The following is a 25,817-nucleotide window of genomic DNA, read 5'->3' as shown; positions in this document are numbered from 1 at the left end:
TAAACTTACTATTAAAGTACATATATACGTGACCACGCACAGCCCTGAGATTCATTTTCCTACGGGCTTTCACAGTAAATACACAGAAACAAAAAATGCCATTGAAGTAATAATAAAAAATAAATAAATAAGCAATAAATATTGAGAACATGAGATGAAGAGGCCAATCAATATACTCTTCAGTACACATCTATGGAAATTTGTCAAAGTTTAAGAAGTCATGCCAAATCTTTGCAAACTCATAAGGAAGTAGAGGCACTGTTGTTCTTACTTCCTAATTACACTTTTGTGCTGGGCCCAGGACAGTCCTCTGAAATACTGAGGTATTTAAAGTTTACGACCCTCTCCACCTCTGATCATCTGATGAGGACTGGCTCATGGACCTCTGGTTAATGGGTAATAACTCTTTCCGAACCTTGAGGCTCCTGTACCTCCTTCCTGATGGCAGTAGCGAGAAGAGAACATGACCTGGGAGGTGGGGTCCTTGATGATAGACGCTGCTTGTCTGTGACAGCTCTCCATGTAGATGTGCTCAGTGGGGTGGGGAGGGCTTTACCTGTGATGGACTTTGTAGACATTGTAGAATGTGTTGGGAGAGATGGGGGGGGTGCGTGAAACCACAGAGTGGTCTGCATATGAGGTGAGAATGCTAACACTTGGGTATTGGCTGTACAGGCACTGCTCCACCCACACAGGGGTAGGGGTGGTGCTGAGTGGGACTCACCATCACAGATACAGCAGAGGTGAAGTAGGGAGAGTCCGTTCTCCGTCCGATAGTTCATGTTCACTTTGCCGAAGGCTTCATCCGAGCTGCAGAGAGAGAGACACTAAGCCAGTGTCAACTGTGAAAGGTGGTGATTTTCACTTTCCAGTCCAAATCCCCCACTCTTACACCTCCATTAAACCGGGGCCCCCGTGGGTTTAAAGAGAGTGGGTGACGAGGTCCCAATGGGTTTAAATGGAGCAGGAAACAGGGTCCCGGTGGGTTTAAAGGGAGCGGGATGCAAGGTCCTGGTGGGTTTAAAGGGAGCAGGAGATTAAACCTATTGGGACCCTAAGGGAGCAGGAGACAGGATTCCAATGGGTTTAAAGAGAGAGGGAAACAGGGCCCTGGTGGGTTTAAAGACTGTGTCAGATATAAGCCTACAGACAGCCTGGGGCAGAACCATGGGGATCTCTGAATGAGACATCAAGTTATCAAATTTTACAATATTATGAAGAGTGCTTCATGGTCAGCATGGGGTCAGTGAACTCAAGGGCCTGATTTGTGGCAATGACTCCAGGACTACAAACATGACCACTGTCACTGACTTAACTGGGACACTCATAACCTTCTGGGGTCCATTGGGTCCATAGTTAAAGTGTGACCCTCTCAACAGTAACTTGCATTTATATAGCACCTTTAATGCAGTAATCCCCATCAGGCCCACACACCCCACCTCTACACCAGGGCACTGTTCAGGCAGCTTCTGAGAGGAGCAAAGGGCGTCTGAGACAGGAAGGGGCTTAGGGGCCAGAGGGTGTTATAGAGACAGGGAGCGGTGTAGAGGACAGAGGGGATTATAGAGATGAGCAGGGGCAGAGGGTAGGGAGGAGTTTACTGAGAGAGGGATGGATGTAGGGGTCTGAGGGGATTATAGAGCCAGACAGAAATGTAGGGGCTGAGAGGGTTACAGAGACAGGAAGTGGTGCAGGGTTCCGGAAGGGGTTACAGAAACGGGGATTTGTGTAGGGGGCCAGTGGGGTTACAGAGATGGGGAGGGGTGTAGGGGCTGTAAGGAGCAGGAGGCACTGTGCGAATGGGACGGAGGGAGTTGGAAATGAGCAGCAAGGTTGAAGATATGTAGAGTGTGGGGGTGCAGGAGTTGGGTCAGGAGAGGGAGGGAGGGTGAACAGGTGCTGGACTGTGGAAGGGATTCTAGAATGGCTGAGGTTGTCACCAGTCAATAAGTCGGTGTAAGGTAGGGTTGAGGATATATGGAGGAAGGAATGGGCGGTGGAGCAGAGGGTGATGTAGGGACAAACACCTCTGCTGAACTGCTCAACAATCCCAGTCATCTCTTCCTCACCTGAAGACATGCTTAAGTTCCACCAGTTCACTCTCCTTAATTCGCTGATCATCCTGCAGCTTCTCAATCGCCACTGCATACGATTCACTCACTTTCTTCTTCCACTCATCTGTTGGGAAAGACATCTTGGTCAATGGCTCTCATCCTCCCCACGCCCCATGCCCCATGCCTCACTGACTCCTGTTTGTGTCTGATCGTTAACATGCCCCTTTGTTCCAGCAGCGTGGACATCAATCCTCGATCCGAGAGATAATTCTGCCCAACGTGTTTCCACTGGTTCGCCATAAGAATCTCCAATCAGCTCCACTCCCTATTCCTTCTGAAAATCCCTACAAATGTTTGCTTTGTAACTATTATCCAATCTGATGTCCAATTCAGCAGGTGATAATTGGACATCTATTGAACAGTGATTTTGCAATGTTAATGGTATTGTTTTTTTATAAATAGCGTTTTTATATAAAGTTGATCCTTTTATCCGTCCTATATTAGAACACAGAACAATTCAGCATTTAACAGGCCTTTTGGCCCACAATGTCCTGCCAAATCAGTGCTTTAGTATTCACTACAGAAAAGGATCTTGGCGATTGTAGAGATGACTTGCAGTGGACTAAAAAGCTTGAGCATGTAGATATTAAGGGAGAGGATGTGCTGGAGCTTTTGGAAAGCATCAAGTTGGATACATCACTGGGACCGGACAGGATGTACCCCAGGCTACTGTGGGAGGTGAGGGAGGAGATTGCTGAGCCTCTGGCAATGATCTTTGCATCATCAATAAGGATGTGAGAAGTTGCCTGGGCCAGGGACAGATTAAAACAGTCCGTGAAGACCCCGGCCAACTGCCCTGCACAGACTCTGAGCTCACGGCCAGGTATTCTATCTGGATCAGCTGCCTTCCGTACATTCACCCTGTTCAGTGTGGCACAAACATCAGAGGTGGAAAGTGAAAGAGGCAGTTCACCAGGTGCGAGATCCGCTTTGAGGGTGACCTCCTTGTTCTCTCTGTCAAAGCGAACGTAGAAGTAATTGAGCTCATCAGGGAGGGAAGCAGAGCTGGAAGGAGGCACAGTACGAGGTGGTTTGAAGTCTGTAATGACCTGTATGCCATGCCACATGCGCCGGGGGTCCGAGGAGTTGACATGCTCCTCGATTCTCTATTTGCATATGTGTTTAGCCTGAGAGAGTTGCCTCCTCAGGTTGGCCCTGGCTGAGCTGTAAGCCTCCTGGTTTCCAGACCTGAAGGCTGAATCTCTGGCTTTGAGCAGGAGGTGAACTTCTCTGTTCATTCATGGTTTCTGATTGGGAGAAACTTTTATTTGTCTTTGTGATGTCAGTCTATCTACACATTTGTTGACGTGCTCAAGGACAGAGTTGGTATATAAGGCAATGTTACTCTGAGAGTCTGTGGTGACATGGGCAGCAAATGCACTCCAGTCTGTGTACTGGAATTGGTGCTGAAGAGCAGAGTCAGCACCCTCCAGCCAGATCTTAATAGTCTTCATTGTGGGTTTCACACATTTAATGACCGGGCTATACATGGGAAGCAGAAACAGTGAAAGATGGTCGGACTGTCCCAGGTGGGGAAGAGTAGTGGCTTTGTAAGCGTCAGCCACATTTGTGTAGACATGATCTAAGGTTTTATTACTCCTTGTGGTTCCTGATACATTTTGGTAAAATCTTGGAAGCACGGTACATAGGTTACAATGATTAAAGTCCCCAGCAACAATAAAGGCTCCATCTGGATCCAATGTCTGCAGCTTGCTAATAGCGGCACTGAGGTCTTTCATGGCTACTTTAGCATTAGCATCCGGTGGAACATAAACTGCGGCAGCAATAATGCACGTAAACTCTCGAGCTTGATAAAAAAGGTCTGCACTTAATAATCAGGTATTCCAGATCAGCACAGCAATAAGTGTCAGCAATGGTAGAGTTAGTACACCATGATCGATTCACGTAGATGCATAAACCACCTCCTCTACTTTTACCTGTTGCTGTTACAGCTCTGTCAGCCCTGAAGACCGTGCGCCCGTCCGGTTCCACATGTTGTTTGGGACATCACTGTTTAGCCACATCTCCGTAAAAAACATGACATTGCAATCCGTAAGCCTTTGTGTGAGGGTCCAAGTCTTTAGTTTGTCCAGCTTGTTTGTCAGAGACCGAACATTGGTGAGGAAAATGCTAGGTAGCGCTGGCCGGTGTGGATTTAGCCTGAAGCCCAACTTATACTTCTGTGTCAAATGTACGCCGTAGGTACAGCGTAGCCGCGTATCCTACGCTGTACTCTATGCCGAACCCTATGCCGTAGTCTAACGTGCACCTCTCCCAAAATGTAACTATGTGTCGTGGTGACGCAGACCGCAACAACTGTGATTGGTCCACTTGGTAGCATCGCATTCCCACCTACGCATTTCCGGTTGCTGCTTCTTCTCCGCCATTTCAGAACTGAGGGAGAAGAAACTCTTGTTCAACATTTATGAGCTCCAACTCCAACATGATACGCTCAGTTTCAATCACCATTGTTTGAAGCACAGGAAGAAACTCAACACAGTGGCATAGAAACCCCACCGCCAACTAACGTTTTGGCAGTGAATTGCAGAGCGACGCAGACACACCAATGCACAAGTATAAATGCTCACAACAGCATAGGCCACTTGCGTAGGGTACGGCGTAGCCCGTACTCACAAGTATAAATCAGCCTTTAGCCCGACACATAAACCTCCGCACTTACCCTGTCTTTGTTTACGGTCTTGACGCTGGCACCGGGCCCTTCTGGTCGGAGTGAGTTGAATGCAGGTCTGCGGTGTCCTTACTAACTCCGGAGGTAGTTGGCGGAAGCTGAATGGATAGTCCAAAACTGTGTTGGTGCATCGATAGTTAATGTCCAAAAGTGACTGTTTGCTGTAAGTGTAGTTCGCATAGCCGAATCGAGCGAACACGTGGGAAATAGGCAGATAAATTAACACTAGCTTTCGAAATCTGCTAAGACATTGTGCCTCGCGATACACACACGCCACCATCACCATTCTATCCGATGTGGACGTTGGTGACCATGGTTTTCCATATAGATCTATCCCTCATTTTTTGGATGACTTCCATTTCCTCAATGTGTAGCCACCTGGCTATGCTTTTGATGTACATAAGCTGAGGTCTTCCTCCAGGTTTGCTCCCCTCAATTTTCCAGAGAGTATGAGTTTTTCTAGCTCATCTTTCCGCATGATGTGTCCGAGGAATCTGAGTTGTCTTTCTCGTATTGTTGGTATGAGTGATCAAACTGCTTGGGCTCTTCTGAGAACTTCTTCATTTGATGTGTGTGTGGTCCATGATATTTTTAACATTCTCCTGTAGAACCATAATTCAGCTACTTCTAGTCTCTTTTCCATTGCTGGGGAAATGGTCCAGCATTCACTTCCATAAGTCAGGATAGAATAAATGTAGCACTGCAGTATTCTGTTTTTAGTGTACGTGCTCATCTTTCTGTCTGTTAATATGGTCATTTTTATTCAACCAAACTTATTCAACCTGTATAGTGAAAATATCTTGAGAAGTATCAAAGACATCAAAGGTTTCACAATTGGAGGCCATAGTATAAATAACATTACATATGCTGATGACATCGTACTAACAGCTGACTCAGAAGCAAAACTACAAGAACTATTGACTATAGTGGCAGCAGAAAGTAATCACAGAGGCCTTTCAATCAACATCAAGAAGACAGAAAGCATGGTCATCTCCAGAAAGACAAACATCCCACAATGTCTGATTAAGATCGGAAATACAAACATCAAACAAGTCAACAAATTCAGATATCTTGGTAGCCTAATAACAAGTGATGGCAGGTGCGACACAGATATCAAATACAGAATAACAACGGCGAAAGAAGCTTTCCAAAAACAATGGTTGTACCTTAAGCAAATTTATCAATGGCATTAGAACTGTGCCTAGCCACACAGTTATGGGTATAGAGAGAGGAGAGCAGTGGGCTAAGCCCACACCTCTGAGGTGTGCCAGTATTGATCACCAGCAAGGAGGAAATGTTATTACCAATCTGCACAGATTGTGGTCTTCCAGTTAGGAAGTCGAGGATCCATTTGTAGAGGGAGGTATAAAGGGCCAGGTTCTGTAGATTCTCAATCAGGATTGCAGGAATAATGACTATAACTGTAGGACCACAAGACATCATTATCATTAGGTGCCATGTTATATGATCTGGGCGATCATGGTTTTTGACCATGATTGTTCTTGGCAAATTTTTCTACAGAAGTGCTTTACCATTGCCTTCTCCTGGACAGTGTCTTTATAAGATGGGTGACCCCAGCCATTATCATCAATACACTTCAGTGATTGTCTGCCTGGTGTCAGTGGTTGCAAAACCAGGACTTGTGATATGCACCAGCTGCTCATACAACCATCCATCACCTGCTCCACGGCTTCACACGACCCTGATCAAGGGGCTAAGCAGGTGCTACATCTTGCCCAAGCAGACTAGCAGAGGGAAGGACTGCCTTACACTTCCACTGGTAGAGACACATCTTTACCCCGCCCTCCCCCATAAGACGTAAGAGTAGAATTAAGTCATTCTTAGGCTATTTTGAGGCTGTCTCTGGTCCTAGATTCCCCCACTATTGGAAACATCATCTCTACATCAACTCTATCTAGGCCTTTGAACATTTGATAGGTTTCAGTGAGATCCCCACTCATTCTTCTAAACTCCAATGAGTACAGAGACATCACACATTTCTCATACGTTAACCCTACCATTCCCAGGTCATTCTGGTGAACCTCCTCTGGATCCTCCACATGCCAGCAGATTCTTTTTAGATAAGAGGCTCAAAACATAGAAAACATAGAAAACATAGAAAATAGCTGCAGGAGTAGGCCATTCGGCTCTTCGAGCCTGCACCGCCATTTATTATGATCATGGCTGATCATCCAACTCAGAACCCTGCACCAGCCTTCCCTCCATACCCTCTGATCCCCCTAGCCACAAGGGCCATATCTAACTCCCTCCTAAATATAGCCAATGAACTGGCCTCAACTGTTTCCTGTGGCAGAGAATTCCACAGATTCACCACTCTCTGTGTGAAGAAGTTTTTCCTAATCTCAGTCCTAAAAGACTTCGACTTTATCCTCAAACTGTGACCCCTCGTTCTGGACTTCCCCAACATCGGGAACAATCTTCCTGCATCTAGCCTGTCCAATCCCTTTAGGATTTTATACGTTTCAATCAGATCCCCCCTCAATCTTCTAAATTCCAATGAGTACAAGCCCAGTTCATCCAGTCTTTCTTCATATGAAAGTCCTGCCATCCCAGGAATCAATCTGGTGAACCTTCTTTGTACTCCCTCTATGGCAAGGATGCCTTTCCTCAGATTAGGGGACCAAAACTGCACACAATACTCCAGGTGTGGTCTCACCAAGGCCTTGTACAACTGCAGTAGTACCTCCCTGCTCCTGTACTCGAATCCTCTTGCTATAAATGCCAGCATATCATTCGCCTTTTTCACCGCCTGCTGTACCTGCATGCCCACTTTCAATGACTGGTGTATAATGACACCCAGGTCTCATTGCACCTCCCCTTTTCCTAATCGGCCACCATTCAGATAGTAATCTGTTTTCCTATTTTTGCCACCAAAGTGGATAACTTCACATTTATCCACATTAAATTGCATCTGCCATGAATTTGCCCACTCACCCAAACTATCCAAGTCACCCTGCATCCTCTTAGCATCCTCCTCACAGCTAACACTGCCGCCCAGCTTCGTGTCATCTGCAAACTTGGAGATGCTGCATTTAATTCCCTCATCCAAGTCATTAATATATATTGTAAACAACTGGGGTCCCAGCATTGAGCCTTGCGGTACCCCACTAGTCACCGCCTGCCATTCTGAAAAGGTCCCGTTTATTCCCACTCTTTGCTTCCTGTCTGCTAACCAGTTCTCTATCCACATCAATACCTTACCCCCAATACCGTGTGCTTTAAGTTTGCACACTGATCTCCTGTGTGGGACCTTGTCAAAAGCCTTTTGAAAATCCAAATATACCACATCCACTGGTTCTCCCCTATCCACTCTACTAGTTACATCCTCAAAAAATTCTATGAGATTCGTCAGACATGATTTTCCTTTCACAAATCCATGCTGACTTTGTTCGATGATTTCACCACTTTCCAAATGTGCTGTTATCACATCCTTGATAACTGACTCCAGCAGTTTCCCCACCACCGACATTAGGCTAACCGGTCTATAATTCCCCGGTTTCTCTCTCCCTCCTTTTTTGAAAAGTGGGGTTACATTAGCCACCCTCCAATCCTCAGGAACTAGTCCAGAATCTAACAAGTTTTGAAAAATTATCACTAATGCATCCACTATTTCTTGGGCTACTTCCTTAAGCACTCTGAGATGCAGACCATCTGGCCCTGGGGATTTATCTGCCTTCAATCCCTTCAATTTACCTAACACCACTTCCCTACTAACATGTATTTCGCTCAGTTCCTCCATCTCACTGGACCCTCTGTCTCCTACTATTTCTGGAAGATTATTTATGTCCTCCTTAGTGAAGACAGAACCAAAGTAATTATTCAATTGGTCTGCCATGTCCTTGCTCCCCATAATCAATTCACCTGTTTCTGTCTGTAGGGGACCTACATTTGTCTTTACCAGTCTTTTCCTTTTTACATATCTATAAAAGCTTTTACAGTCCGTTTTTATGTTCCCTGCCAGTTTTCTCTCATAATCTTTTTTCCCCTTCCTAATTAAGCCCTTTGTCCTCCTCTGTTGAACTCTGAATTTCTCCCAGTCCTCAGGTGAGCCACTTTTTCTGGCTAATTTGTATGCTTCTTCTTTGGAATTGATACTATCCCTAATTTCTCTTGTCAGCCAGGGGTGCACTACCTTCCTTGATTTATTCTTTTGCCAAACTGGGATGAGCAATTGTTGTAGTTCATCCATGCAATCTTTAAATGCCTGCCATTGCATATCCACCGTCAATCCTTTAAGTATCATTTGCCAGTCTATCTTAGCTAATTCACGTCTCATACCTTCAAAGTTACCCCTCTTTAAGTTCAGAACCTTTGTTTCTGAATTAACTATGTCACTCTCCATCTTAATGAAGAATTCCACCATATTATGGTCACTCTTACCCAAGGGGCCTCTCACGACAAGATTGCTAATTAACCCTTCCTCATTGCTCAAAACCCAGTCTAGAATGGCCTGCTCTCTAGTTGGTTCCTCGACATGTTGGTTCAAAAAACCATCCAGCATATATTCCAAGAAATTCTCTTCCTCAGCACCTTTACCAATTTGGTTCACCCAATCTACATGTAGATTGAAGTCACCCATTATAACTGCTGTTCCTTTATTGCACACATTTCTAATTTCCTGTTTAATACCATCCCCGACCTCACTACTACTATTAGGTGGCCTGTACACATCTCCCACCAGCGTTTTCGGCCCCTTAGTGTTATGCAGCTCTACCCATATCGATTCCATATCTTCCCGGCTTATGTCCTTCCTTCCTATTGCATTAATCTCCTCTTTAACCAGCAACGCCACCCCACCTCCTTTTCTTTCATGTCTTTCCCTCCTGAATATTGAATATCCCTGAACGTTGAGCTCCCATCCTTGGTCACCCTGGAGCCATGTCTCTGTGATCCCAACTATATCATAATCATTAATAACAATCTGCACTTTCAATTCATCCACCTTGTTATGAATGCTCCTGGCATTGACACACAAAGCCTACAGGCGCTCTTTTACAACTCTCTTAGCCCTTACACAATTATGTTGAAAAGTGGCCCTTTTTGATGCTTGCCCTGGATTTGTCGGCCTGACACTTTTACTTTTCTCCTTACTACTTTTTGCTTCTACCCTCACTTTACACCCCTCTGTCTCTCTGCACTGGTTCCCATCCCCCTGTTGTGAACTAACCTCCTCTCGCCTAGCCTCTTTAATTTGATTCCCACCCCCCAACCATTCTAGTTTAAAGCCACCTCAGTAGCCCCCGCTAATCTCTCTGCCAGGATATTGATCCCCCTCGGATTCAAGTGTAACCCGTCCTTTTTGTACAGGTCACGCCTGCGCCAAAAGAGGTCCCAATGATCCAAAAACTGCTAACAATACTCCAATGTGGTTGGACTGATGCTTTATATGATGCCTCAGCATTACTTCCTTGCTTTTATATCCTAATCCTTTCAAAATGAATTCTAATATTGCATTTGCCTACTTTGCCATGGACTCAACCTGCAAGTTAACCTTTAGGGAATCCTGCATGAGGGCTCCCACGTCCCTTTGCACCTCTGATTTCTGAATTTGTTTCCCATTTAGAAAATAGTCAACATTTATATATCCTCTACCCAAGTGCATGACCATACCATACGCTTCCCACCTATCACTTCTTTGCCCTTTCTTCTATTCTAAGTCCTTCTGCAGACTCTCTGCTTCTTTGACACATCCTGCCCCTCATCTATCTTCATATTGTCTTCAAACATGCTCGCAAAGCCATCAATTCCATCACCCACACCTTTGACATATAATATGAAAAGAAGTGACCATAAGACCATAAGATATAGGAGCAGAAGTAGGCCATTCGGCCCATCGAGTGCTCTGCCATTCAATCATGGGCTGATTCACTTCATCCAGTCATCCCCACTCTCCTGCTTTCACCCCATACCCTTTGATGCCCTGGCTAATCAAGTACCTATCTATCTCTGCCTTAAATACACCCAACGACTTGGCCTCCACAGCCGCTTATGGTAACAAATTGCACAGATTTACCACCCTCTGACTAAAGTAATTTCTCCGCATCTCAGTTCTAAAAGGACATCCTTCAATCCTGAAGTTGTGCCCTCTTGTCCTAGAATTCCCTACCACGGGAAATAACTTTGCCATATCTAATCTGTTCAGGCATTTTAACATTTAGAATGTTTCTATGAGATCTCCCCTCATTCTCCTGAACTCCAGGGAATACAGCCCAAGAGCTGCCAGACGTTCCTCACACAGTAACCTTTTTATTCCTGGAATCATTCTCGTGAATCTTCTCTGAACCCTCTCCAATGTCGGTATATTCTTTCTAAAATAAGGAGCCCAAAACTGCACACAATACTTCAAGTGTGGTCTCATGAGTGCCTTATAGAGCCTCAACATCACATCCTGGCTCTTATACTATACACCTCTAGAAATGAAATGAATGCCAACATTGCACTCACCTTCTTCACAACCAACTCAACCTGCAGGCAAACCTTTAGGGTATCCTCCCAAGTCTCTTTGCATCTCTGCATTTTGAATTCTCTCCCCATCTAAATAATAGTCTGCCTGTTTAGAAATAAGATTTTTGCCTATATTAAAAAACTTAAGGTACCCATTGTTTTTCTTCAAGAAACACATATACATAAGTGTGACAATTCACGCTTTTTTAAAATCAATGGAGAGGATCTCATTTTCATTCTTCGATTCAGGCCAAAACAAGGGAGGTTTCAAGATATCCTGAAGTGGGAGGGAGAGGAGCCAGAGGTCGTGGTACATATAGGTACCAATGACATAGGTAGGAAAATGGGAGTGGTGCTGAAAGGAGAATATAGGGAGTTAGGAAGGGAGTTGAGAAAAAGGACCACAAAGGTAGTAATCTCGGGATTACTGCCTGTGCCACGCGACAGTGAGAGTAGGAATGCAATGAGGTGGAGGATAAATGCATGGCTGAGGGATTGGAGCAGTGGTCAGGGATTCAAGTTTTTGGATCATTGGGACCTCTTTTGGCACAGGCGTGACCTGTACACTTGAATCCATGGGGGACCAATATCCTGGTGGGGAGATTTGTGAGGTCTGCTGAGGTAACTTTAAACTGGAATGGTTGGGGGGTGGGTGGGAATCAAATTAAAGAGGCTAGGAGAGAGGAGGTTAGTTCACAAATAGAGAAAGCTAGTAGAAAATGTGTGAGGGAGGATAGGCAGGGGACAGGGATCAGGAACACTCAGACCAAAGATGTAGGGGACAAAGAAGCAAAAAACAACAAAGCAGTTTGCTCCATTAAAGATAAACAGAGAGTAAGAGGTGAGAGTTTCTTAAATGCATCTATTTTAACGCTAGGAGCATTGTAAGAAAGGTGGATGAGCTTAGAGCATGGATTGATACCTGGAAATATGATGTTGTAGCTATTAGTGAAACATGGTTGCAGGAGGGGTGTGATTGGCAACTAAATATTCCAGGATTTCGTTGTTTCAGGTGTGATAGAATAGGAGGGGCAAGAGGGAGAGGTGTTGCATTGCTCGTCAGAGAAAATATAACAGCGGTGCTCTAGCAGGATAGACTAGTGGACTTGTCTAGGGAGGCTATTTGGGTGGAATTGAGGAATAGGAAAGGTGTTGTGACGCTTATAGAGGTGTATTATAGACCACCTAATGGGGACCGAGAACTGGAGGAGCAAATTTGTAAGGAGATAGCAGATATTTGTAGTAAGCACAAGGTTGTGATTGTGGGAGATTTTAATTTTCCACACATAGACTGGGAAGCCCATTCTGTAAAAGGGCTGGATGGTTTGGAGTTTGTTGAATGTGTGCAAGATAGTTCTTTGCAGCAATACATAGATGTACCAATGAGAGAAGGGGCAGTGTTGGATCTCCTGTTAGGGAATGAGAAAGGGCAGGTGACGGAGGTATGTGTTGGGGAGCACTTCGGGTCCAGTGATCACAATACCATTAGTTTCAATATCATTATGGAGAAGGATAGGACTGGACCCAGGGTTGAGATTTTTGATTGGAGAAAGGCTAACTTTGAGGAGATGCAAAAGGATTTAGAACGAGTGGATTGGGACAATTTGTTTTATGGGAAGGATGTAATAGAGAAATGGAGGTCATTTAAAGGTGAAATTTTGAGGGTACAGGATCTTTATGTTCCTGTTAGGTTGAAAGAAAAGATTAAAAGTTTGAGAGAGCCAGGGTTTTCAAGGGATATAGGAAACTTGGTTCGGAAAAAGAGAGGGATTTACAATAAATATAGGCAGCTTGGAGTTAACGAGGTGCTCAAGGAACATAAAGAATGTAAAAAGAATCTTAAGAAAGAAATTAGAAAAGCTGAAAGAAGATACAAGGCTGCTCTGGCAAGTGAGGTGAAAATAAATCCAAAAGGTTTCTACAGTTATGTTAATAGCAAAAGGATAGTGAGGGATAAAATTGGTCCCTTAGAGAATCAGAGGGGACAGCTATGTGCGGAGCCAAAAGAGATGGGGGAGATTCTGAACAATTTATTTTCTTTGGTATTCACTAAGGAGAAGAATATTGAATTGTGTAAAATTAAGGAAACAAGAAGGGTCGTTATGGAAAATATGACAATTAAAGAAGAGCAAGTACTGGTGCTTTTAAGGAATATAAAAGTGGATAAGTCTCTGGGTCTGGACAAGATATTCCCTAGGACCTTGGGGGAGGTTAATGTGGAAATAGCAGGGACTCTGAAAAAAATATTTCAAATGTCATTAGAAATGGGGATGGTGCCGGAGGATTGGCATATTGCTCATGTGGTTCCATTGTTTAAAAAGGGTTCTAAGAGTAAACCTAGCAATTATCGGCCTACGAGTTTGACGTCAGTGGTGGGTAAATTGATGGAAAGTATTCTTGGAGATGGTATATATAATTATCTGGATAGACAGGGTCTGATTAGGAACAGTCAACATGGATTTGTGCGTGGAAGGTCATGTTTGACAAATATTGAATTTTTTTTGATGAGGTTACTAAGAAAGTTGATGAGGGTAAAGCAGTGGATGTTGTCTATATGGACTTCAGTAAGGCCTTTGACAAAGTTCCGCACGGAAGATTAGTTAGGAAGGTTCAATTGTTAGGCATTAATATCGAAGTAGTAAAATGGATTTAGCAGTGGCTAGCTGGGAGACGCCAGAGAGTAGTGGAGGATAACTGTGTGTCAGATTGGAGCGTGTGTGTAGCGGTGTGTCTCAGGGATCTGTACTGGGTCCAGTGTTGTTTGTCATATATATTAATGATCTGGATGATGGGGTGGTAAATTGGATTAGTAAGTATGCAGATGATACTAAGATAGGTGGAGTTGTGGATAATGAAGTAGGTTTTCAAAGCTTGCAGAGAGATTTAGGCCAGTTAGAAGAGTGGGCTGAAAGATGGCAGGTGGAGTTTAATGCAGAAAAATGTGAGGTGCTACATTTTGGTAGGACTAATCAAAATAGGACATACTTGGTAAATGGTAGGGCATTGAAGAATGCTGTAGAACAGAGGGATCTAGGACTAATGGTGCATAGTTCCCTGAAGGTGGAATCTCATGTGGATAGGGTGGTGAAGAAAGCTTTTGGTATGCTGGCCTTTATAAATCACAGCATTGAGTATAGGAGTTGGGATGTAATGTTGAAATTGTATAAGGCATTGGTAAGGCCAAATTTGGAGTATTGTGTACAGTTCTGGTCACCGAATTATAGGAAAGATGTCAATAAAATTGAGAGAGTACAGAGGAGGCTTATTAAAATGTTGCCTGGGTTTCATTTCCTAAGTTACAGAGAAAGGTTGAACAAGTTGGGTCTTTATTCTTTGGAGCGTAGAAGGTTGAGGGGGGACTTGATAGAGGTGTTAAAAATTATGAGGGGGATTGATAGAGTTGACATGGATAGGCTTTTTCCATTGAGAATGGGGAAGATTCAAGAAAGAGGACATGAGTTGAGAGTTAAAGGGCAAAAGTTTACGGGTAACATGAGGGGGAACTTCTTTACTCAGAGAGTGGTAGCTGTGTGGAACGAGCTTCTAGCAGAAGTGGCCAAGGCAGGTTCGATGTTGTCGTTTAAAGTTAAATTGGATAGATACATGGACAGAAAAGGAATGGAGGGTTATGGGCTGAGTGCAGGTCAGTGGGACTAGGTGAGAGTAAGAGTTTGGCACGGACTATTGTTATATGGTTATATGATTTCGATCCTCATAGATAATAAAGTTCCCTTTGTTCAACATAAAGTAATTTCTGATATTAATGGGTATCTAATGATATCACCGGCTGTGTTTATCAAATCTTTTTAAATGAAATGTGGCATTGTTGATGCCTGGCATTTTTTTCATCCAGTAGATAAGGAATATTTGTTTTTTTTCTCGTGTTCATCATACATTTTCCAGGATTGATTATTTTTTATTGATAGCCAAATGATTCCATTAGTTCGATCCTGTGAATATAAAGAGATTGCTGTTTCAGATCACACTCCTGTGTTTCTATCTTTAAATCTTCCTGGTCTTCTTCAAGCAAATAGATTTTGGCGATTTAATCTAACTTTGTTATATGATAAAGATTTTTTAAAGTTTATGGAGAGACAAATTACCTTTTTTTTGAACAGAATATGTTAGAGAAGACTTCTAGTCTTATCAGATGGGATGCTTTTAAGGTGTATATTAGAGGACAAATTATTTCTTATACTGCAAGTATTAAGAGGAAAGCTAATAAAGAGAGAAGTGATTTAGCTAATCAGCTAAAGCAGTTAGAACAAGAGTATGCCTTGGCTCCAGAACCTGCTTTATATAAAAGATGTGTTAAAATTAAAAACACAAACAACAGGAATTCTGCAGATGCTGGAAATTCAAGCAACACACATAAAAGTTGCTGGTGAACGCAGCAGGCCAGGCAGCATCTCTAGGAAGAGGTGCAGTCGACGTTTTAGGCCGAGATCCTTCATCAGGACTAACTGAAGGAAGAGTGAGTAAGGGATTTGAAAGTTGGAGGGGGAGATCCAAAATGATAGGAGAAGACAGGAGGGGGAGGGATGGAGCCAAGAGCTGGACAGGTAATAGGCAAAAGGGATACGAGAGGATCATGGGACAGGACACTCCTTTTTCTCCCTCTGTCCCTCTGAATATACCCCTTGCCCATCCTCTGGCTCCCCCCCCCACCCTTGTCTTTCTTCCCGGACCTCCTGTCCCATGATCCTCTCGTATCCCTTTTGCCTATCACCTGTCCAGCTCTTGGCTCCATCCCTCCCCCTCCTGTCTTCTCCTATCATTTTGGATCTCCCCCTCCCCCTCCAACTTTCAAATCCCTTACTCACTCCTCCTTCAGTTAGTCCTGATGAAGGGTCTTGGCCTGAAACGTCGACTGCACCTCTTCCTAGAGATACTGCCTGGCCTGCTGCGTTCACCAGCAACTTTTATGTGTGTTAAAATTAAAACTAAATATGATCTTTTAATTTATCCAATTGAAACAAAACTTCTAAAAGATAAAAGTCTATTTTATATTCATGGAGATAAAACAGGTAAATTATTGGCTGATCAAATTAAAACTTTTAGAGCTGAACAACAGATTAAAGAAATATGCAAAGCTAATGGTGATAGGATAACTGATTATTTAGAAATAAATGAGACTTTCAGAGAATTTTACTCTAAACTTTATAGTTCTGAACCTTCTAAGGATGATACTGTAATGAACAATTTTTTAGATTAACTAAATATTCCTACAATTTTTGCTGACAACCAAAAATTTTTGGAACAACCAATTTCTTTTGAGGAAATTGTTGCGGCTGTGCGCTCATTACGTTTGAGGAAAGCTTTGGGTTCAGATGGATTTTCTGGAGAATTTCACAAGACCTTTTCCTCATTGCTTATACCTCACTTATGTTCAGTTTTTTTCGTTTTCACTTAAGTCGGGCAGACCCCCTCAATCTTTTTATGAGACTTCCATTTCGCTCATTTTTAAAAAGAATAAGGATCCAACTGAATGCTCCTCTTACAGACCAGTTTCTTTACTTAATGTTGATGCTATGATCTTATCTAAAGTTTTGGCTCATAGGATTGAAAATATTTTACCATCTGTCATTTCTGATAACCAAATCGGATTTATCAAAAATCGATATTCTCACTTTAATATTCACTGGTTATTAAACATTATTTATTCTCCTTCTAACATGGTATCGGAATATGTAGTATCCCTAGATGCTGAGAAAGCTTTCGACAGAGTTGAATGGAATTATTTATTTAAAACTTTAGAAAAATTTAATTTTGGACCTGTTTTCATACAATGGATTAAATTACTTTATTTAGCCCCTTCTGCTAGGGTTATCACTAATTCTCATAACTCCAAACTATTTAAGCTTCAACGTGGCACTAGACAAGGTTGTCCGTTGAGCCCTTTGCTTTTTGATCTGGCCTTAGAACCCTTAGCCATTGCCTTTCGAGAATCTAATGATATCACCGGTATTTTAAGGACAGACACTATTCATGAAGTCTCACTGTATACTGATGATCTGCTGCTATTTATTTCTAATGTTGAGACTTCATTACCCCATGTGCTTTCTTTACTCTCCTGTTTTAGCAGATTTCAGGTTATAAATTAAACCTACATAAAAGTGAACATTTTCCTTTGAACAATTTGGTACCAATAAATTCTAACTTTTTTTAAAATTGTAAGAAACCAATTTACTTATTTAGGTGTAACAATCACCAAAAATTATGAGTGTCTATTTAAAGAAAATCTTCTTACTTTATTGAATCATGTAAAAAGAATACTATTAAATTGGTCACCTCTTTCGTTATCATTAATTGGTCGAATTAACTCTATCAAAATGAATATATTACCTAAATTTATATATCTTTTTCAGGCATTGCCGGTTTTCATTCCTAAATCCTTTTTAGATTCACTTGACTCTGTTATATCTTCTTATATATGGAAGAATAAGCGTTCGAGATTAAATAAAATTCATCTTCAGAAAGATAAAAAGAATGGAGGATTAGCCTTACCAAACTTTAGATTTTATTATTGGGCAGTTAATATAGGAAATCTTACATTTTGGTTATATTATATAAATCGTGAGTATTTTTAGAAGCTAATTCTGTTAATAAATTCTCTATTATTTCTCTTCTTGGATCCTCACTTCCTTTGTCTTTGGGTAAATTAACTGATAATCTGGTAGTTTAAGACACTATGAGGATTTGGATACAATTCCGAAAATATTTTGGCTTATTGAGGTTATCTCTTTCGAGTCCCATTTTTTCTAATTTTTTTTTTAGACCCTCTATGATCGATGTGGCTTTTAAAGAATGGGATAGATTTGGTATTAAATGTTTTCAGGACTTGTTTGTAGAGGGAAGTCTTTTTTCATTTGAACAATTGTCAATTAAATATAGTTTACCCAAAACTAATTTTTTTCGATATCTATAAATAAGAGATTTTTTACGGTATCAAATAAGTACATTTCCTAAAAGTCCTGATAAGAATCTACTAGATGTAATCTTTAATCTGAAACTTTTTTATATTGGATCTATATCTAATATTTATAATATGCTGTTGGGAATGAGAAGTGTTCCTTTAGATAAAATTAAAAATCTAGATTTACAGACTTCAATTTCTGAGGAAACTTGGAATCAAATTTTTAAAATGGTTAACACTTCATTGTTATGTGCCCGTCGTTCTCTCCCTCAATTTAAAGTGGTCCATAGGGCACATATGACGAAGGATAAGTTGTCTCGTTTTTATTTAGATATATTTCCGTATTGTGATAAATGTAATAATGGAGAGGCTTCACTCATTCATATGTTTTGGACATGTCCGAGTCTTGGAAAATATTGGAAAGAAGTATTTCAAACCTTTTCGATACTTTTTAAAGTAAATTTCGAGCCTAATCCTTTGACTACTTTATTTGGTATTGTTGGAGGAAAGGATATTATTTTGGAGCCATCTGATTTGCACATTTTGGCTTTTATGTCTCTTATGACCAGAAGGACGCTTTTGTTTAAATGGAAAGATGTGGCCCCTCCTATTCCCGTTCAATGGTTACGTGATGTGATGTCATGTTTAAATTTAGAGAAGATTCGATGTTCAATCTTTGAATCCAATCAAGACTTTCAAACATTCTGGGGACCCTTTCTGAATTATTTTCAAAACCTTTGATTTGCTGTTAAAGCACAGATGATGATTAACAATCTTTTTTCTTTTTTTCTCTATTAATCAGCTTCAGTCTTGGTAGTGGGTTAGATTTTTTAATATAAAAAATTTAAAAATATAGTCTGCCCGTTTATTTTTTCCAACAAAGTGCATGACCATACACTTTCCAACATTGTACTTAATTTGCCACTTCTTTGCCCATTCCCCTAAACTATCTAAGTCTCTCTGCAGTCTCTCTGTTTCCTCAACACTACCTGCTCCTCCACCTATCTTTGTATCATCGGCAAATTCAGCCACAAATCCCTTAATACGATAGTCCAAATCATTGACGTACATTGTAAAAAGTAGTGGTCCCAACACTGACCCCTGTGGAACTCCAATGGTAACCAGCAGCCAGCCAGAACAGGATCCCTTATTCCCACTCTCTGTTTTCTGCTGACCAGCCAATGCTCCACCCACTCTTGTAACTTCCCTGTAATTCCATGGGCTCTTATCTTGCTAAGCAGCCTCATGTGCGCAACCTTGTCAAAGGCCTTCTGAAAATCCAAGTACACCACATCTACTGTATCTCCTTTGTCTACCCTACTTGTAACTTCCTCAAAGAATTGCAGTAGGTTTGTCAGACAGGATCTTCCTTTCAGGAAACTGTGCTGGCTTTGGCCGTAATCTCAGCCCTAACAATCGATTCCAACAACTTCCCAACCACTGATGTCAGGCTAACAGGTCTATAGTTTCCTTTCTGCTGACTCTCACCCTTCTTAAACAGGGGACCCAATAGTGCTCCCAATAGTGACCCCTGCAGAACACCACTAGTAACTGGCCGCCAACCATAAAACCCCCTTTATTCCCACTCTTTGCCTCCTGCCAGTCAGCTAATCTACTATCCATGCTAATATCCTGTAATACCATGAGCACTCAGCCTGTTTAGCTGCCTCATGTGCAGTAACATGTCAAAGGCCTTTTGAAAAAATTAGTATACTTCATCCACTGACTTTAATTTGTCTATCCTGCCTGTTATTTCTTCAAAGAATTCTAACAATTTGCAGGCAAGGTTTTCCCTTAAGGAAACCATGCTGACTTTGGCCTGTTTTATTGTGTGCCTCCAAATACCCCAAAACCTCATCCTTAATAAACAGGCTAAGTGGCCTACAATTTCCCTTCTCCAGCCTCTCTCCCTTCTGCAATTTTCTAGTCCTGCAGAACCATTCCAGAAACTAGTGATTCTTGAAAGATCATTACTAATGCCTCCACAATCTCTTTAGCCTCCTCTTTCAGAACCCTGGGATGTAAACTATCTGGTCCAAGTGACTTATAAGACCATAAGACAAAGGAGCAGAAGTTGGCCATTCAGCCCATCAAGTCTGCTCCGCCATTTTATCATGAGCTGATCCATTCTCCCATTTAGTCCCATTCCCCTGCCTTCTGACCATAACCTTTGATGCCCTGGCTACTCAGATACCTATCAATCTCTGCCTTAAATACACCCAATGACTTGGCCTCCACTGCTGCCCGTGGCAACAAATTCCATAGACTCACCACCCTCTGGCTAAAAAAATTTCTTCGCATCTCTGTTCTGAATGGGCGCCCTTCAATCCTTAAGTCATGCCCTCTCATACTAGACTCCCCCATCATGGGAAACAACTTTGCCACATTCACTCTGTCCATGCCTTTCAACATTCGAAATGTTTCTATGAGGTCTCCCCTCATTCTTCTAAACTCCAAGGAATACAGTCCAAGAGCGGACAAACGTTCCTCATATGTTAACCCTCTCATTCCCAGAATCATTCCAGTGAATCTTCTCTGTACCCTCTCCAACGTCAGCACATCCTTTCTTAAATGAGGAGACCAAAACTGCCCACAGTACTCCAAGTGAGGTCTCACCAGCGCCTTATAGAGCCTAAACATCACATCCCTGCTCCTATACTCTATTCCTCTAGAAATGAACGCCAACATTGCGTTCACCTCCTTCACCACCGACTCAGCCTGGAGGTTAACCTTAAGGGTATCCTGCACGAGGACTCCCAAGTCCCATTGCATCTCAGAACTTTGAGTTCTCTCCCCATTTAAATAATAGTCTGCCCATTTATTTCTCCTGCCAAAGTGCATAACCATACACTTTCCAACATTGTATTTCATTTGCCACTTCTTTGCCCATTCTTCCAATCTATCCAAGTCTCTATGCAGACTCCGTTTCCTCAGCACTACCGGCCCCTCCACCTATCTTCGTATCATCAGCAAACTTAGCCACAAAGCCATCGTTGATGTACAACGTAAAAACTTATCCACCTTTACGCCTTTCTGCTTCCTAAGAACCTTCTCCTTAGTAATAATAACTACACTCACTTCTGCCCCTAGCTCTTTCAAGTTTCAGGCATTGTGCTGGTGTCTTCAACAGTGAAGATTGAGGCAAAATATTAATTGTGTTCATCTGCCATTTCTTTGTCCCCCATTATTACTTCTCCAGTGTCACTCGCCAGTTGTCCAATATCTGCTCTCATCTCTCTTTTACTCTTAATTTTTCTGAATAAACATGATATTCTGAGGAGAATACTAAAATCAAATCCTCTGTACTGTAACTCCACTTTAGCCATGCTGACTATCCCGAATTAGTCCTTGTCTAACCAAAGACGGGTAGATCCTCTCCCTCAGAACCCCCTCCAGTAACCTCCCCACCGCTGATCTCAGGCTCACCAGCCTGTAGTTCCTGGCTTGCCCTTGCAGCTCTTCTTTAATCAAGGCAAAACATTATCCAGTCTGAAACCTCACCCATGGCTGAGAAAGATACAGATACCTCTGCCAGGGCCTCAGCAATTTCTTCCCTTGCTCCCCACAATATCCGAGGATACACTTAGTCATATCCACATTTATGCCCCTCAAGATCGCCAGCATCTCCTCTTTTCAGAACATCAGTAAGTTTCAGGACATCACTGTTTCCTCCCAGAATTCTCCAGGTTTAATATTATTCTCCACGGTAAATCAGTCTTCACTGTGGAAGACACTAGCAGTATGCCAGATGTTGAGGGTGAGATAGAAGAGAAGAGAGTGTAGTTACCATTACAAGGGAGAAGGTGCTCAAAAAGCTGGAAGACCTAAGGGTACGCAGGTCACCCGGGCAAGATGAACTGCACCCTAGGGTTCTGAAAGAGGTAGAGATTGTGGAGGTACTAGTAATGATCTTTCAAAAATCATCGGACTCTGGCATGGTGCCAAAGGACTGGAAAATTGCAAATGTCACTCCACTCTAAGAAAGGAGGAAGGCAGCAGAAAGGAGATTATAGACCAGTTAGCCTGACCTCATGGTTGGGAAGATGTTAGAGTCAATTGTTAAGAATGAGGTTATGGAGTACTTGGTGACACAGGGGAAGTCAGCATGGTTTCCTTAAGGGCAAATCTTGCCTGCTGAATCTGTTGGAATTCTTTGAGATTACAAGTAGGATAGATAAAGGTGATACAGTGGATTTTATAGAAACATAGAAACATAGAAAATAGGTGCAGGAGTAGGCCATTCGGCCCTTCGAGCCTGCACTGCCATTTATTATGATCATGGCTGATCATCCAACTCAGAACCCCGCCCCAGCCTTCCCTCCATACCCCCTGACCCCCGTAGCCACAAGGGCCATATCTAACTCCCTCTTAAATATAGCCAATGAACTGGCCTCAACAGTTTCCTGTGGCAGAGAATTCCACAGATTCACCACTCTCTGTGTGAAGAAGTTTTTCCTAATCTCGGTCCCAAAAGGCTTCCCCTCTATCCTCAAACTGTGACCCCTCGTTCTGGACTTCCCCAACATCGGGAACAATCTTCCTGCATCTAGCCTGTCCAATCCCTTTAGGATCTTAAACGCAAACAACAGGAATTCTGCAGATGCTGGAAATTCAAGCAACATACATCAAAGTTGCTGGTGAACGCAGCAGGCCAAGCAGCATCTATAGGAAGAGGCGCAGTCGACGTTTCAGGCCGAGACCCTTCGTCAGGACTAACTGAAGGAAGAGTGAGTAAGGGATTTGAAAGCTGGAGGGGGAGGGGGAGATGCAAAATGATAGGAGAAGACAGGAGGGGGAGGGATAGAGCCGAGAGCTGGACAGGTGATAGGCAAAAGGGGATACGAGAGGATCATGGGACAGGAGGTCCGAGAAGAAAGACAAGGGGGGGGTGACCCAGAGGATGGGCAAGAGGTATATTCAGAGGGACAGAGGGAGAAAAAGGAGAGTGAGAGAAAGAATGTGTGCATAAAAATGAGTAACAGATGGGGTACGAGGGGGAGGTGGGGCCTTAGCGGAAGTTAGAGAAGTCGATGTTCATGCCATCAGGTTGGAGGCTACCCAGACGGAATATAAGGTGTTGTTCCTCCAACCTGAGTGTGGCTTCATCTTTACAGTAGAGGAGGCCGTGGATAGACATGTCAGAATGGGAATGGGATGTGGAGTTAAAATGTGTGACCACTGGGAGATCCTGCTTCCCATCTACGCTCTGTCCGCCAGAGAAAGCAGGATCTCCCAGTGGCCACACATTTTAATTCCACATCCCATTCCCATTCTGACATGTCTATCCACGGCCTCCTCTACTGTAAAGATGAAGCCACACTCAGGTTGGAGGAACAACACCTTATATTCCGTCTGGGTAGCCTCCAACCTGATGGCATGAACATCTACTTCTCTAACTTCCGCTAAGGCCCCACCTCCCCCTCGTACCCCATGTGTTACTCATTTTTATGCACACATTCTTTCTCTCACTCTCCTTTTTCTCCCTCTGTCCCTCTGAATATACCTCTTGCCCATCCTCTGGGTCACCCCCCCCCTTGTCTTTCTTCCCGGACCTCCTGTCCCATGATCCTCTCATATCCCCTTTTGCCTATCACCTGTCCAGCTCTCGGCTCTATCCCTCCCCCTCCTGTCTTCTCCTATCATTTTGCATCTCCCCCTCCAGCTTTCAAATCCCTTACTCACTCTTCCTTCAGTTAGTCCTGACGAAGGGTCTCGGCCTGAAATGTCGACTGCGCCTCTTCCTATAGATGCTGCTTGGCCTGCTGCATTCACCAGCAACTTTGATGTATGTCCCTTTAGGATCTTATACGTTTCAATCAGATCCCCCCTCAATCTTCTAAATTCCAACGAGTACAAGCCCAGTTCATCCAGTCTTTCTTCATATGAAAGTCCTGCCATCCCAGGAATCAATCTGGTGAACCTTCTTTGTACTCCCTCTATGGCAAAGATGTCTTTCTTCAGATTAGGGGACCAAAACTGCACTCAATACTCCAGGTGTGGTCTCACCAAGGCCTTGTACTTATATATTTGAAGGCCTTATATATTTGGACTTCACACATGAGGCTGCTTACCAAGTTAAGAGCCCATGGCATCACAGGAAAGTTACTGGCATGGTTAGAGCATTGGCTGAATGATAGGAGGCAGTGAGTGCAAATAAAGGGATTCTTTTCTGGTTGGCTGCCAATGACTAGTGGTGTTCAGCAGAGGTCAGTGTCTTCTTTTTATGCTATATATCAATGATTTAGATGATGGAATAGATGGCTTTGCAGATGATATGAAGATTGGTGGAGGGGCAGGTAATATTGAGGAAACAGGTAGGCTGCAGAAGGATTTAGTCCGATTAGGAGAATTGGCAAGAAAATGGCAATACAGTTGAAAAACAGTTTTGAAAAATGTATGGTCATACACTTCAGTAGTAGAAATAAATGTGTTCTAAATGAAGAGAAAATCCAAAAATCTAAGATGCAAAGGGACTTGGGAGTCCTTGTGCAGATCACCGTAAAGGTTAACTTGCAGGTATACTTTACACTTTTAAACTTTATTGTTGCCAAACAATTGATACTAGAACGTATAATCACCACAGCGATATTTGATTCTGCGCTTCCCACTCCCTGGATTACAAATATTAAATATTAAAAATAGTAAAAATTAGTAAATATTAAAATTGTAAATTATAAATCATAAATAGAAAATAGAAAAATGGAAGGTAAGGTAGTGCAAAAAAACCGAGAGGCAGGTCCGGATATTTGGAGGGTACAGCCCAGATCCGGGTCAGGATCCGTTCAGCAGTCTTATCACAGTTGAAAAGAAGCTGTTCCCAAATCTGGCCGTATGAGTCTTCAAGCTCCTGAACCTTCTCCCGGAGGGAAGAGGGACAAAAAGTGTGTTGGCTGGGTGGGTCGTGTCCTTGATTATCCTGGCAGCACTGCTCCGACAGCATGCGGTGTAAAGTGAGTCCAAAGACGGAAGATTGGTTTGTGTGATGTGCTGTGCCATGTTCATGATCTTCTGCAGCTTCTTTCGGTCTTGGACAGGACAACTTCCATACCAGGTTGTGATGCACCCTAGAAGAATGCTTTCTACGGTACATCTATAAAAATTAGTGAGGGTTTTAGGCGACAGGCCAAATTTCTTTAGTTTTCTCATGAAGTAAAGGCGCTGGTGGGCCTTCTTGGCAGTGAACTCTGCTTAGCTGGACCAAGTCAGGTCATTTGTGATATTGACCCCGAGCAACTTAAAGCTTTGAACCTGTTCCACTTGCGCACCACCGATGTAAATTGGGTCGTGCGGTCTGCTACTCCCTCTGAAGTCAACAACCAATTCCTTCGTCTTGCTGATGTTGAAGGATAGGTTATTGTCTTCGCACCATACCACCAGGTTCTTAATTTCCTCTCTGTACTCAAACTCATCATCACCTGAGATTCGGCCTACAATTGTTGTGTCATCAGCAAACTTATATATTGAGTTTGATGGAAACTTGGCTACACAATCATGGGTGTACAGTGAGTACAGCAGGGGGCTGAGTACACAGCCTTGTGGGGCACCAGTGCTCAGAGTGGTTGTAGAGGAGAGCTTGTCCCCTATTTTTACAGCCTGGGTCCTGTCTGTGAGGAAGTTGAAGATCCAGCTGCAC

General features: G+C 42.9%; 1 protein-coding gene across 2 annotated transcripts in view; it reads right to left on the bottom strand.

Moving 5' to 3' along the window:
* Positions 1 to 25,817, bottom strand: part of tnni3k (TNNI3 interacting kinase) — a 176,613-nt gene that overhangs the window by 124,553 nt on the left and 26,243 nt on the right. For both annotated transcript variants that reach the window (XM_063064821.1, XM_063064820.1), the window contains 2 exons: positions 2,070 to 2,178; positions 725 to 810 (listed from right to left, as the gene is read on the bottom strand). In XM_063064821.1, coding sequence (XP_062920891.1) covers positions 725 to 810; positions 2,070 to 2,178 — 195 coding nt within the window. The remainder of the gene's footprint in view (positions 1 to 724; positions 811 to 2,069; positions 2,179 to 25,817) is intronic.

This window comes from Mobula hypostoma, chromosome 12, assembly GCF_963921235.1.
Source record: "Mobula hypostoma chromosome 12, sMobHyp1.1, whole genome shotgun sequence".
Taxonomy (NCBI): Eukaryota; Metazoa; Chordata; class Chondrichthyes; order Myliobatiformes; family Myliobatidae; genus Mobula; species Mobula hypostoma.
This window is presented reverse-complemented; position numbering and strand designations above follow the sequence as displayed.